General features: G+C 47.3%; 1 protein-coding gene across 4 annotated transcripts in view; it reads right to left on the reverse strand.

Moving 5' to 3' along the window:
- Positions 1-14,357, reverse strand: part of Pecam1 (platelet and endothelial cell adhesion molecule 1) — a 77,566-nt gene that overhangs the window by 16,825 nt on the left and 46,384 nt on the right. For 2 of the 4 annotated variants that reach the window (XR_003487405.2, XM_027427805.2), the window contains exons 9-14: positions 10,855-11,139; positions 10,147-10,254; positions 9,004-9,031; positions 8,093-8,166; positions 3,993-4,058; positions 2,770-2,856 (exon numbers count right to left, since the gene is read on the reverse strand). Coding sequence is in view for 3 of the 4 variants with exons in the window: in XM_027427805.2 (XP_027283606.1) it covers positions 2,810-2,856; positions 3,993-4,058; positions 8,093-8,166; positions 9,004-9,031; positions 10,147-10,254; positions 10,855-11,139 (608 nt within the window). In the remaining variant the exon portion in view is untranslated. The remainder of the gene's footprint in view (positions 1-2,769; positions 2,857-3,992; positions 4,059-8,092; positions 8,167-9,003; positions 9,032-10,146; positions 10,255-10,854; positions 11,140-14,357) is intronic. The other 2 variants (XM_027427807.2, XM_027427804.2) reach the window with 1 other exon arrangement.

Below are 14,357 nucleotides of genomic sequence, written 5' to 3' on the forward strand. Positions count from 1 at the left end.
CAAGCCCAGGCTGGACCAGCGACAGCCAGGACTGAGCATCCACAGTTTCTGCAATCACAGCCTACACGGACTCCTGAGCCCCAGACCCCTGGGCTTCCTGCTTCCTCCTCTTTGGTGTCTCAGGCACCGAGGCATCTCAGACTTAACCTAGGCAAACTAGACCTTATCCTCAGACATCACAGCCATCCAGTCCATGCACTCACTCCAGTAAGAAATGTGGGGATCCTGGCTCCCTGGTCCTGGCCAAGGGCTTCGATCAGTCTCAAAAACACACCTAGACTCTATCCAATGCTGGTCCTTGGCCCATTCTTCCCCACCCCTGCCTCATCTATCTCTTGCATGGTGATAGCACATCTCTGCTTCCATTCTTTAAGCTACTTTCCTTGCTGTCCTGAGTTTGCTTTTATATGCATATGTATGCACGGTGTGTGTGTGTGTGTGTGTGTGTGTGTGTGTGTGTGTACGAGTACGAGTGTGCCCCAGTAGATGTCTGAGGTTGACACTGGGAGCCTTCCTCAATAGTTCTCCACCTTTGTGTCTTGATGGACTTGCGTGCGTGTCTCTGAGTCTGTGTGTGTTTCTTTGGCTTCTATTTGTCTGTTTGTTTTGTCCTGTTCTAGTTTGTTCATTTTATTGTGTCATATTGCATTTTACTTTTTTTTAATAAGATGGCTGTTTGTTTTCTAATGAGAGAGAGAAAGAAAGGGTGTGGATTTGAGTGGGAGGGGAGGTCGGGGAGCATCTGGGAGGAGTTGGGGGAGGAGGAAGAACCTTGATCAGAATATAACATATGAAAAAAAAATCTATTTTTAATTACCATATTCATTGAGACCAGATGCTGACACAGCTGGTCTAGCTAGCCAGCTTGCTCTGGGAAGCCCCTGTGTACTTTGTGAGGGATTCTGGAATTACAGGAAGGCCATCACACCCACTCAGTATTTATGCGGGCTCCTGAGACCCAAACTCCTGTGCTCACACTGGTGAGGCAAGGGCTTTCTCCCCTGGGCTATCTCCCCAGTCCCTACGGATATTTATTTTTTTAAAGAAGGAACTTAGAACTAGCCATTTTCCAGCCTAAAGCCTTCCAAAACATTCCCTCATCCTTGTAGAGTAGAACTCTGAAACCCTTGTCATCCCCCCCCCCCCAATGCTCCTGCCACCGCCCTGTCCTCCTGTCTTTGCAGACTCATGAACTTCCAACAGCTCTGGCTGTCTTGGAATTCACTCTGTAGACCAGGCTGGCCACAAACTCAGAGATCCACCTGCCTCTGGCAAGAGCCACCACCACCCAGGCTTTCAGACACTTTTGAGACAGGGTATCTCATAACCTGGGCTGGCCTTGAACTCTTTTTTTTTTTTTTTTTTTTTTTTTTTTTTTCCGAGACAGGGTTTTCCTGTGGCTTTGGAGGCTGTCCTGGAACTAGCAGACCAAGATGGTCTTAAACGCACAGAGATCTGCCTGCCTCTGCCTCCTGAGTGCTGGAATTAAAGGCGTGCGCCACCAACGCCTGGTGGCCTTGAGCTCTTGATCCTCTTGTGTCACACACCCAGGCTTTGGGATTGAGTATGGGAATGTACCACTGTGGCCAGCTCTCCTTTCAGACCAAAATAAATGAGGTAGCTCTGACCTGCCAAAACCACCCTTCCTATTCCCTGGGTCTCCCTAGCCACCCCTATCCTTATATAGCTGCCTTCCTTACAGCCTTCAGCCCAGCTTAATCTGTGTCTCTCAAAGAGGCTGGAGAGACATCTTTCCCCTTTCACACCTTCTCGTACTCTACTCTACCCATTCCCAGCACTTCTGATCACCTGACATCATCTATTCTTTAGTTTTCCCAGCTCCCACTTTGGTTATACTTCCAGCAGGGAGGGACCACCTATGCCTTTGTGTCTTGAACAGTGGCTGGTACCTTTCATGCCTTCATCACTGTTGGTTGCCAAAACAAGTGAAACACTTCACTACAAGATAAAAAAAGACAAGAACAGCAGGCCTTCCATGTTCCCCACCCGAGGTCCAGCCAGGACACACATGCCACAGGTCCCATAAAGTCCCACAAAGCTAAGTACATTAAGATCTCTGCTACACACTTTTGGGGGGCAGTTCTGACCAGAGACCATGGGAAAGGGGCCAATAGGGCAACACAGGACAGTACAGGACATGTCCCCTGACCGGAAAATTCATACACACGCCTACTGACGTGGTACTTGAAACCATGTTCAGGAGGAGGAGGAGGAGGAGGAGGAAAACTCCAGAACTCCTCCTATGTCATTGAGCAAGAGGTGGCTTCAGAACGCCATCACCACATGGCTCCAGCTAATGATTGGCAGGCCCAGCCTGGAAAACTGCCCAGGTCTGCTTGGCTGAGAACACAGCACACAGCCTTAGCCTCAATGCAAAGGGAGATAGATGGCAACAGTCCCAGGGAGCTTCCCCCAAGGGCCAGAAGGCTTGGGATGTCCAGTTCCTTTGAAACATGCATGAGTCCAAGAGTGGGCTGAGGTGGAAGAAGATTGGGAGATTGGAGATTCATGTTCCTGTGTTTTCTGTGACCCATCCACTGTGCGTCAGTCTCCCAGCACTGAATCAGAGATGGGACTTATGGGCAGTTTGCCCTTGAGTGAACCACACACCCAACAAAAAAGCCCAGGCACAGATCCAATGCCATGTTGAAAGAGGGACTCTGTACTTTGCCCAAGAGTCCCTCTAAAGAGGAAAGTCCTCTAATGGGTAGGTAATCTTCAAGTTAATTTGAATGGATTTAGACTCACCATGGAAGCTTTACCTCTAGGCATGTCTGTGAGGAAGTTTCTAAATTGGGTTAATTGAGGTGGTGTGTCGCGGTCTGGGGTCCCAGGCTGCATAAAAAGGACAAATCTATCTGAAACACAGCACTCATTCTTTGCGTTCCCAGGACTCGGCATGAAACCTGCCTTAGTCCCTTCCATCATACCTTCCTTGCCACGAAGAACTGCATCTCCTCCAATGGTAGGCAAATAAACCCTTTCTTCCTTAAATTGGTCTGGTTAGGCATTTGGTCACAGCAACAAAGTAGGCAACATATACACCACCCCTATTTTATTTCATTATTATGTGTTGGGGGTTGGAGTTGGGGATTGCTGTGTGCAAATGTGAATACAACGCCTACAGAGACTAGAAGAGAGGCCTGGATCCCCTGAGTTACAGGTGGCTGTGAGTCATTGGATATGAGTGCTGGGAACCAAACTTAGGTCCTTCAGTCGAGTAATGTGTGCTCTTAACCACTGAACCATCCCTCCAGCCCCAGGTTCCCTATTTTAGATATGTATTTGATTGACTCAACATTTGGTCTACACAGGCAACTGTTCTAGGAACAGAGTGTAGCTAGCCAGGGGCTGGCCTCTGGAAGAAGGCCTGAACACTTACAGGGGGTGAGGGAGCCCCCCACAAAGACTCTTTCTGAGAAACAAGGTGCTTAGTTCTTAATGCCTGCACCAGCACCTAATGAGTGCTAAGGGTGAATCCAGACTTAGGTGCTGTGGCAGTTTGAATGTAATTGGACCTCATAAGCTCATAGGGAGTGGCACTATTAGGAGGTGTGGCCTTGTTGGAGGAAGTATGTCATGTGGGGGTGGGCTTTGAAGTCTTCTATGCTCAAGCTTACACCCAGTGTCTCAGTTCACTTCCTGTTGCCTGCCAATCAAGATGTAGGACTCTCAACTCCTTCTCTAGCACCATTTCTGCCTGCATGCTGCCTTGCTTCCTACCATGACGATGATGAACTAAACCTTTGAAACTGTAAACCAGCCCTAATTAAATGGGTTCCCTTATAAGCGTTGCAGTGGTCACTGTGTCTCTTCACAGCAATAGAAACCCTAACTAAAATAGGTATATCTAGTAGGTCTGCAGACACCTCCCTTCTGACAGTTCTGACTATGCACAGCACTCTCAGGTGGCATCTACATCCAAACCCAGAACCTAATGTGGGCTTGGCTCACTTGGTGAGGGTGCTTACCTTGGTGAGGTGCAGGGAGGGACACTTGTACTTCTGTGTATTCCACATCATCCTTATTCTGGGGGTCTGTTCAAAGGAATCACAGCACCTTGAGTTTAGACCGCATCTCCTCTAGAGGTATCAAAGCCCACTAGAGATCTTCATTACAGTTTTCCCTACACTGTCCAGGTGGCAGACTCCACAGCCTCTCTGACTCCCGTTACCTGAGTATGGATGGAGCCTCTGCCAAGGTTTCTATAGTGTGGGAAGACTTTCAACAGGTTAACAGGCATGGCAAACAGCCCGGCCTCCACCCCCACAGTTAACTCCCACCAGTCTCAAGCCATGGGGAAGGATTTGAGTGCTGTGGGACCAGGCTCACCAGCATCTGAGTGTTCTAAGGAGCTGACACATTCAAGGTAATGAAATCCCCAGGCTCTGTGGAGACACCCAGGAAATGACTTTGTTTTCAACCCAGGCTATTACTGCCACTGTTGTTTGTGTCTGGTACCCATGGAGACCAGAAGAGGGTGTCAGATCCTCTGGGACTAGAGTTACTGATGGGAGCTGAAGCTGGGTCCTCCAACAGAGCAGTCAGTGCTCTTAACCATGAGCTGTCTCTCCAGCCCCTGTTGTTGTTTCTTGAGACAGGGTCAGGTGTATCCCAGGGCAGCCTGGAACTTGCTAGGTAAGCAAGGTTAGCCTTGAATACCTGAGTGCCGGAATTACAGGTGTAAGCCATGCCTGGAGTTATTTTTTTTTTAAGATTTATTTATTTATTATGTATACAGTGTTCTGCCTCCATATATGCCTGCACAGCCAGAAGAGGGCACCATATCTCATTACAGATGGTTGTGAGCCACCATGTGGTTGCTGGGAATTGAACTCAGGACCTCTGGAAGTACAACCAGTGCTCTTAACCTCTGGGCCATCTCTCCAGCCCGAGTTATTTAGTTTTTAAAGCCCCCACAGAACAAGGGGTTCTTTATAGCACCTAAAACCAATTGTATAGTTAAAGAGACTTCTCAGAAACAGGTCAGGAGTTTCAGTTCTCAGGAGAGCAGCATGAAATAGAAAACACCTTTAAGAAATGATTTAAGCCAACCCCTCTAAGCTTGAGGCAGAAGCAAATTGTCTATTGTTAGTTGTCTTTAAAAAAAAAAAATCTTGCATCTGGGGAACCAGCATAGGACCAAACCAGGTCCCTTGAATGTGTGTGCCAGTGGGGGCTTGGGCAGTCTATGGGGCCTCTGGCAGTGGAACGAGTATACATCCCTAGTGCATGAATGGGCTTTGGGAGCCCATTCCCTAGGGAGGAATACTCTCCCAGCCTAGATACATGGGGGAGGGCCTAGGTCCTGCCCCAAATGATGTGACAGACTTTGATGATCCCTCATGGGAGACCTCACCTGCCCTGGAGAGTGGATGGGGGATGGGATAGGGAGTTGTGGGGGAATGCGAGGAAGGAAGGGAGGAAGGGAGAGGGACTGGGACTGGTATGTAAAATAAGATTGTTTTTAATTTAAATAAAATTAATTTTTAAAAATCATAAAGATCTCCTCCTAAGCCACCAGAGGGAAACATCTTCCTAGGCCATTCTGAGTGCCAGGAAGTTTTTTGTTTGTTTTGTTTTAGGTGTGGCAGCTCATTTCTACTTGGATTAGGAGGCACAACCATTCAGAGCACTGGCTAGCCTCCTTGGAGAAAACACTGGGCCTGTACTTTACCATATACAGGGCCTCCAAGAGGAGTGGGGAACTTTCCAGCCACCTCAGAGTTCAATTTGTCTTTTCCTGTGGGTGCTCATTTACCTATTTTTAAAGACAGGGTCTTACTACTCACTATGTACACCTGGCTGACTTTGACCCCACAGACATCCACCTGCCTCTGTCTCTTAAAAGAGTGCACCACCATGCACAGCCCCTTGTGAGTCTTTCTTTTAATGTGAAAGTTTCTAATAAAATATTTAAAGAATTGCCTTTATTTTGATTTGTCACTTTCATTGTGTAATTTCCAACATCATAACCTGATTGAAAATCACAATCACAGTGAGTGACAGTGGAAATTAGTTTCCTGCACCCACGAGTGTACATGTGTAAGTGTGTACACACACGTACGTGAGCAAGCACCTTTGTGCTCTTCCCCACACATGTGTGTTTGGGGTCTGGAGGTTGACCTCAAATGTTTTCCTCTATTGCTGTCCATATTTTCTTTCTTTCTTTTTTTCTTTCTTTCTTTCTTTCTTTCTTTCTTTCTTTCTTTCTTTCTTTCTTTCTGTTTGTCCAGACAGGGTTTCTCTGTGGCTTTAGAGGCTGTCCTGCAACTAGCTCTTGTAGACCAGGCTGGTCTCGAACTCACAGAGATCCTCCTGCCTCTGTCCACATTTTTCAAGACAGGGTTTCTCTGTGTAACAGCCCTGGCTGTCCTGGAACTTGCTTTGTAGACCAGGCTGGCTTCAAATTCACATAGCTCCACCTGCCTCTGCCTCCTGTGTGCTGGGATTAAAGGTGTGCACCACCACCACCCAGCTGACATGGGACACTTTGATTTGAGAGTTATTTCGAAGTCAGAATGTAAGCAAATGAATTAAAAATTACTCTTCTTTCTAGAAGGGACCAGTCACTAACAACAAACACAAAAGCTGATGGTTAATGTATGCCCTCCAGTTAGGGGATTGGGTTGACGAGAATATAACTTAAAGAAACAATAGCATCTCTAGATTATCACCTCAATGGGCACAGACAAAACCAAGTGTGGGGTTTGCTCAGTAGTAATGCCCTTGCCTGGACTGTGTGAGGCTTTGGCTCATGCCCAGAACTATAAAAACAAGCAAGCAAGTAAACAAACATTTTAGCATGTTCTGCGCTTAAAAAAATTATATGGGGCTGGAGAAATGGCTCAGTGGTTAAGAGCACTGACTGTTCTTCCAGAGGACTGAGGTTCAATTCTCAGCACCCACATGGCAGCTCCCAACTGTCTGTGACTCCAGTTCCAGGTGTTCTGACACCCTCGCACAGACATATGTAAAGGCAAAAACACCAATGCATAAAACAAAAACAAATCATTAAAAATTCCTATAGATACTATAAATACTATTCTTCAAGATCACATAGTTTTCCAAGCTGTGTTTGAGCTAATTGGTATTATCATTATTTAAATAATTGGCTTGGGTTTTTTTTTTTTTTTTTTTTTTTTTTTTGTTTTTTTGTTTTTCGAAACAGGGTTTCTCTTTGGAAACAGGTAGCTTTGGAGCCTATCCTGGCACTCGACCAGGCTGGCCTCGAACTCACAGAGATCCGCCTGCCTCTGCCTCCCGAGTGCTGGGATTAAAGGTGTGAGCCACCAATGCCCGGCGAAACAAGGTCTTGATATGTAGCCCAAAGTGGTTTGGAACTCACTATGTAGAAGAAGATGGCCTCCGGTTTGTGGTGAGGCCCCTGCATCTGCTTCCTGAGTACTGGAATGTTAGGTGTGAGCTGCCACTCCTGGCTCTCAGTGACTTCCTCACAGACCTAAGGGTTCTGAGACCCACTGAGGCAGCCTCACTCCACTGAGGTCTGCATTAGAATTACATCTCAAACCCGGCAGTGGGGGCACACACCTTTAATGCCAGCACTCAGGAGGCAGAGGTGGTGAATCTCTGTGAGTTCCAGGACAACATGGTCTCCAGAGTGAGCTCCAGGACATCCAGAGCTGTTACACAGAGAAACCCTGTCTCAGGGGCAGGGTGGGGTGGGATATCTCAGCACTTCTCAAAAATGCCTCTGCTAAGAGCAGAATGTTTCTACTGGTTTCCTTTTGTGGCAAAGTTTAGTGAAATGGTGGAAATCCCATCTGAGAAGTGTTACTGACAATTTCATTTGACAGCTGGTTTCTGCCTCACAAGGGCAGTCTGATTGCTCCGGGGCAATTTCAGTCTTTGGAGGCATTTTTCATTCCAAAGAAATGAAGCAGAGAAGGGTGGAGACAACTGTCCTTTTCAGTCTGGGTTTTATTAGCTTATCTTCCGATAGAGGATTAGCTAGGCACCACTGCTTGAAGCCAGGGTTTCCCTTCTGCCTCAAGCCCACCCACTCAGAGTTGGTAAAAGTCTTTGTAATTACAGGAAGCCTTGGCCTTACCATAATGACTGTTGGCTTCCACATTGGGCTCAGAAACCTTCTCACTGTTGGAGTTCAGAAGCGGAGCTGCCGGCCTTCACATGGAAATCAGAAAGACAAAAGAAAAATCCATATTAACATTTTTCTCTGTACCCCCAAACCACCAAAACCATCCAAGTTAGATCAAGAGAAAGCAAGAAGAAATATGCCCATCACACGCTAGTAATCTCAGCACGGGGAAGGCTGAGGCAGGAGGATGGCTGGGGGGGTCTGAGGCTAATCAGGGCTACACAGTAAGATACAAGCTTGTCATGGCAGCACATGCCTGTAATCCTAGCCCTTGGGAGGCAGAGGCAAGAAGATCAGGATAAGGAATTTAAGGCCAGTCTAGACTATATGAGATCATGTTTTAACATGAAAACAAAAGGTAAAGGGTATAAAAGTATTTTTAAATTTTTTATTATTTTTAGGTGTGTGTGTGCGTGCATGTGCATGGTGTATGGTACCTTCAGAGGCTAAGCCATCTCTCCAACATGGTAAAAATGTTTCTTTTTAAAAAGGCCAACTCTTGGGGTGGGGGTTGTCACACACCTTTAATTCTAGCACTCTGAAGGCAGAGGCAAGTGGATCTCTGTGAGTTCAAGGCCAGCCTGGTCTACAGAGTGAGTTCTAAGACGGCCAAGGCTACACAGAGAATAGAGAAACCCTGTCGTCCCCCCCCAAAAAAAAGGCCAACTCTGTTATCCTAAGTATGTAAAGTAGGCAAGCTTCCACTATGACAGATAAACAGAAACACGCACTACACCCAAGGCCCTTATTCTTTATGAGTTTGGCAAGAATCTCCAACAATTTCCTAATGACCAGACTGTGCCTGTGGACAAATCCAGGCATGCCCACAAAGCAGTCACCACCCCTCTTACAAGGACACTGACCTGGACATCTCCACGGGTTTCTGTTTGGCTTTAAAAAAAAAAAAGAAAGAAAAATTCAGAATTCAGGTCAGTATAAGTATACTGACTCTCCTAAAGACTGACTACCCATAAACAGCAAGGGGAAAGAGGAACTGGGGGTGTGGCTCAGTGGGTAGAGTGTTTGCCCGGCATGCACAGAGTGGTGGGCTAAGTCCCCAACAACACAGAAATCTCATGCTTGCCCGTGACCCCAGCATCCCAGAAGCAGAGGCCGAGGATCTGAGGTTCAGTTAGCCTAAGGTAAGAGAGTGGATAGGTTGGGGGTGAGAAAAAGAGAACGTGCCAGATGATATCATACACATTCACAATGAGTGGAAAGGAGGGAAACTGGGGTCCCCTTGATACTTTTCTTGCTTATGTTCATGCAGCTAAGGATCCCTGCCAGGGCCGCAAACATGATGAGTACATGCTGCCATCACTGACCAACACCCCCCTCCCCTTCTTTTGGCTTACAGCAAGAGACTTTATGCAGTTTTTTTCAGATACATACATATACATATACATATACATGTACATATACATGTACATATACATATATATATATATAATTTTAGCCAGAAACAATAGCATGTGACCAAGACCAGGTACAGGACTCAGATTCCCCGAGAAGCAGGCACTATCTCTGATTCATATACATTGCAAAAAAAAGATGATTGCAAAAGGCAAAGCCTAAGCCAACTCCTGTGCTTTCAGGTCCTGGCTGGCCTGAAACCAAAGTCAGGGTTAACCTTGGAAAGAAGCTTGCTTGAGGTCTGTCTGTTCCTAAAGGAACTGCAATTTTCCTGCCTCAGAAAAGACCAAAGACCCCTCCCCTTCCCATCTGCTCTCCCAGCCCAGACAGCAGCACCAGAGGCTCCTGAGAGCCCATCTGTTCATCATTCTGTTCCCCCTGTGCCCCAGAATGCACCAGTATTGTGTGTCACTTTCCTTGTGCCTGGGCTAGACTCGATTTCCAAGTGCTGGCTGGTGCTCCTAGCTTCCACCAATGTGCACGGTAGAAGATCATGGCACAACTGGAAGATTATCTGGGAGGTACATGGTGTGAGCATGGGCATCACAGCAGCGCTAGTTTCTGGCAAGAACCACCTGTGGATAGGTGCTCACCTCTGGCTTTCCTCAGGAAGTAGCATTTGGCTGCAACTATCAACGCAGCGATGACTGCTCCAATGACAACCACTGCAATGAGTCCTTTCACCCAGGGAGCAAGAAAGACTAGAAGTGGGAGAGGAAAAAGGAAAACACATGTTTTTCTCCTGCCAGCAAGAAATAACAGCAGATTTAAGCAGCTACTCAGACCCATTTTTGCAAGTCTTGTAAATAGCATCTCGCTTTGGTGTCTATCTTTGAGGGCGGTCTTTCTGCCTTCCTTGAGTGGTGCAGAGATGATGGCTTCCACTAGAAGTCAAGGTTGGCTATAGTCTTCAAGGAGGGATCAAGCCAATTTTGCTGAGATGGTCCTCCTTTTGGGAATGCTCTTTCCACTCTCCTCCATCTCTACATGACTCTCCTGGTCAAGCACACAGCTAAGCTCTTAAAAACTTGTCTGTTTGGACACAGCTGGTTCATGGCTGGACATCTCATGTCTTTCCATCAGGTACTTGGAACTGGGACTGGATAAAATACCTTCAGTTCCTTATAGCTTCTGGAATGCTGGGATTAAAGGCGTGTGCCATTACGCCTGGATAGACATCTGTCTCTTAGCCTTCACTCAAATGAACTAGTCTCCATTCCTCTTCCTCTTACATGGAGCGTGTGCACTTTCCTCCCCTTGGAGGCCCCCATATATACCTCACTGGTGAGGCCTGGACTCACCTCTGACCGTTAGACTGTTGCTTCGCGGGCTGCTCGAATGACTGGCTCTGTTGGAGGCTGTGCAATAGTACTGTCCCTCCTGCTTCTTGCTGGCTTGTTTCTCAACCCAAAATGCTTGGGTGTCATTCAGGGTGGTTTCGTGGAAGGGTCTGTCATCGTTTTCTTTGTAAAACTTGAACGTGATTGGGCCAGTCCCCTCTTTCACAGAGCATCGAAGTACTATTTCATTCCCAGACGGAACCTCGTTACTTGACAGGATAGAAATCGTAACTTCGTCCACCGGGGCTGGAAAGCAGGCAAAGGATTAGTCCTGAGCAGAGAAGGGCAGAGGCAAGTATGGGGTGCACACCCCTGATCCCAGCACTTAGGAGATGGGGACAGAAGGATCTCATGTTCCAGGGCAGAATGCAACATAGAGACATAGAAAGTTCTGTCACAGAGAACCTAGGAGGGAGGGGAAGGGAATTGAACAGAGAAGGAACATAGAAAAGTCACTTCTTGTCAACTTTTCTCCTCTGCTTCCCACTTCCACATTGTCCCTTCCTGATAATCCCAGAAGACAGTGACACATACCTCCTGTCCTCAGCTACTGACAAAACAAAAAACCAGTGCTGTGGGACAATCTTCTTTCCACTGTATTGGTTACTCTCATTGGTTTAATATGAGCTGACTGGCCAATAGCTAGGCTGGGAAAGGTTAGCCAGGACTTGTGGACAAAAAGAGAGCACAGGGAAGAAGGAAGGGTAAGTCGCCAGTGAGATGAGGTGAGAAGCGTGGAGAGGAGCAAGATTAGTGTGCCACGCTGACCAAAGGTCTCACCACGAGGGAGAGCATAGATAAGAAACCTGGGTGAATTTAAGTTGTAAGAGCTAGTTAATAACAAGCTTAAGTATTGGCCGAGCATTTATAATTAATAATAAGTCTCTGTACGGTTATTGGGGAGCTGGTGGTCCTGACTGAAAACTGCCTAGACACTAGGGACACGAGCATGACTGGCCATGAAGCAGCACTACAAGATTAATTTGTGTTTTCTTTTAGAGACATGAGCGTGTGTGCTGTGCAAATGCTTGAATGAATTCTCCCTGCCTTTCTGCTTACAAAGACGTGTGGCATTTACCCCGGTTTCCTTCCCCTTTCTTTGCTTTCACAGCCTCATTTCCCATTCCCTTACTGTCCCTGAAGCTTGCCTTCCACACATCTGGCTTTGCTACTGTTGTCTATTGTTGCCATTGTTTCTGGTGTTTTGGTTTTTGTTGTTTGCTTGTTTGTTTTTGGATACAGAGTTTCTCTGTGTAGCCCTGGCTGTCCTGTAACTAGTTCTGTAGACCAGACTGGCCTTGGACTCAGAGATCCATCTGCTTCTGCCAAGTGCTGGCACTAAATGTATGCACCACCACCACCTCGCAGTTTAATTTGCTCATTTATTTATTTGAGATAAGGTCTCATTATGTAGCCCTGGCTGGCTTCAAACTCACCATGTAGACCAGGCTGGCCTTGAACTCAGAAATCTGCTGGCCTCTACCTCCTAAGTGCTGAAATTAAAGGTGTGCACTACCACGATCTGCCCTTATTTTATTTTGTTTTTTAAGACAGAGTCTCATGAAACTGGCCATGACCTCCAGATCTTCCTGTGTCAGATTACAGGTGTGTGCCACCAGCCCCAGACACTCATCTGCTTTTGAAACTGTGTTGTTATCTCTAGTCTCAAAGAAACTGGAAAAGTCACTTGGCCCAGAGTTCAGGGCCCAGCAGAGTAAGTTCAATGGAGAGGGTGGTCATTCGTTCCTCATGCAGTTTCCTGGTTCTAGCCTCCTACATTCAGACTGTCACCAGCTCCTCCTGTTGACATGGTTTCCCCAGCTGTGCTGTTTCCGAAGCTAACTCTCCTCCCTTATCGTCTCCATTACTATTTGTTTTGACAGTGAAATATGGACTTTCTGGAAAGTTGGCCCTCAGTCTTCCAACTCCACTCTTTTTAAAAAATAACATTTTGAGCTTGCCAGGTGGTGGTGTTGCACGACTTTAATCCCAGTACTCGGGAGGCAGAGGCAGGCGGATGTCTGTGAGTTAGAGACTAGCCTGGTCTACAAGAGCTAGTTCTAGGACAGCCTCCAAAGCCATAGAGAAACCCTGTCTCGAAACACCCCCCCACCAAAATAAACCATTTTGATCTATTTATTCTGTGCACAGGTGTGCACGTGCCACAGTGGGTGTGGAAGTCGGAGAACAATTTGTGAGACCCCCTTCCACCATGTGGGGTCCCAGGGATTGACCTCAGGTCATCAGGCTGGGCGGGCACCTCCACCTGCCGAGTCATCTCGCCAGGCTCTCCATCTCCACTCATGGGAGTTTCACCTCCATACTCAGCTTTTATTTCTGAGCACTGAAACCTAAACTGAAGCTTCCTGTCCAGACAGCTTCCCGGAACCCGAGGCTCCCTTCCCACCTGGAGACTTAGAAAGCCAAAAGTGCTGTGCCCCCCACTGGGCCCTTTTCCTCAGCAGCATTCTTAACCATTCAGGCCACATTCCCTACTAGTGACAGTGGACTGGCCAACAGACGTGAGTCACCTCTCAACGCAAAGGGTGGTATGAGATCTAAAGGAAGCTAAGCATCTGACCTGGGATGGCCGCGGTCCCACACGGGGACAGCCTGAGCACATTGCCACGGGGAAGAAGGGATTAGTGGTGAATTGGTCTCAAGAGCCAGACTGCCTGGGCTCAGATCCCAAGCCTACCACCTACCCTGTATTTGCTCTAAGTCTTAGCAACTTCATTGCAAATCCAAGGGTAAACTATGATGAGTCTCATGTGCTATTTTGAGTATTACTAGGGATAATTTGCTACAATGCTTCACCAGGCCTGGACATCTGAGGAGGGCTCAGTAAATGCTAGCCACTAATACAGACCCAATTTAAACCATTTCAACTCATGGCTTCCTCCTGGGTGTTCACACTGACTTCTTAACATCTGGAGGTGGGAAGTCTCCACTCCTCAACACCAGCTGAATGCACAGCAAGCAGGTTCCCCAAACCCACTCTTACCGCACCCCTCTTCCCTCTCTTGTCCACTGAGACTCGGGTATTATGTATCCCAAGCTGGCCTTGATCTCACTATGCAGCTAAGGATAACCTTGAACTACTGATCCCCCTGCCTCTACCTAGAAGTACTGGGATTATAGGCCTGTCGTAGTCATCCATTGCCTCTCCCCTGTGGACAAGTCTTGCCCTCACCAGCGCATGTAGACCGTATGCTTTTATACACTGTACATTGATGACACAGAGTTGTTAAACAAAAGGTGACAAATGACAAGAGAAGGAAGGGTGGCTAAGGGTCTATCAACAGGATTCAGAGCAAGGTAAGCAGAGGCACTGCAAAGGCCACTCAAAGGCACAGGTCAGACACTGAGGGAAAGCTCTCTGTCCCCAAGACCAAGGTGAGGATCCCAGGCGGTTCCCGTGAACCAGTGTCTGCCAAAAGTTTCCCTGTGTGACCCTGATGTTC

The sequence above is a fragment of the Cricetulus griseus genome, chromosome 7 (assembly GCF_003668045.3).
Source record: "Cricetulus griseus strain 17A/GY chromosome 7, alternate assembly CriGri-PICRH-1.0, whole genome shotgun sequence".
Classification (NCBI taxonomy): Eukaryota; Metazoa; Chordata; class Mammalia; order Rodentia; family Cricetidae; genus Cricetulus; species Cricetulus griseus.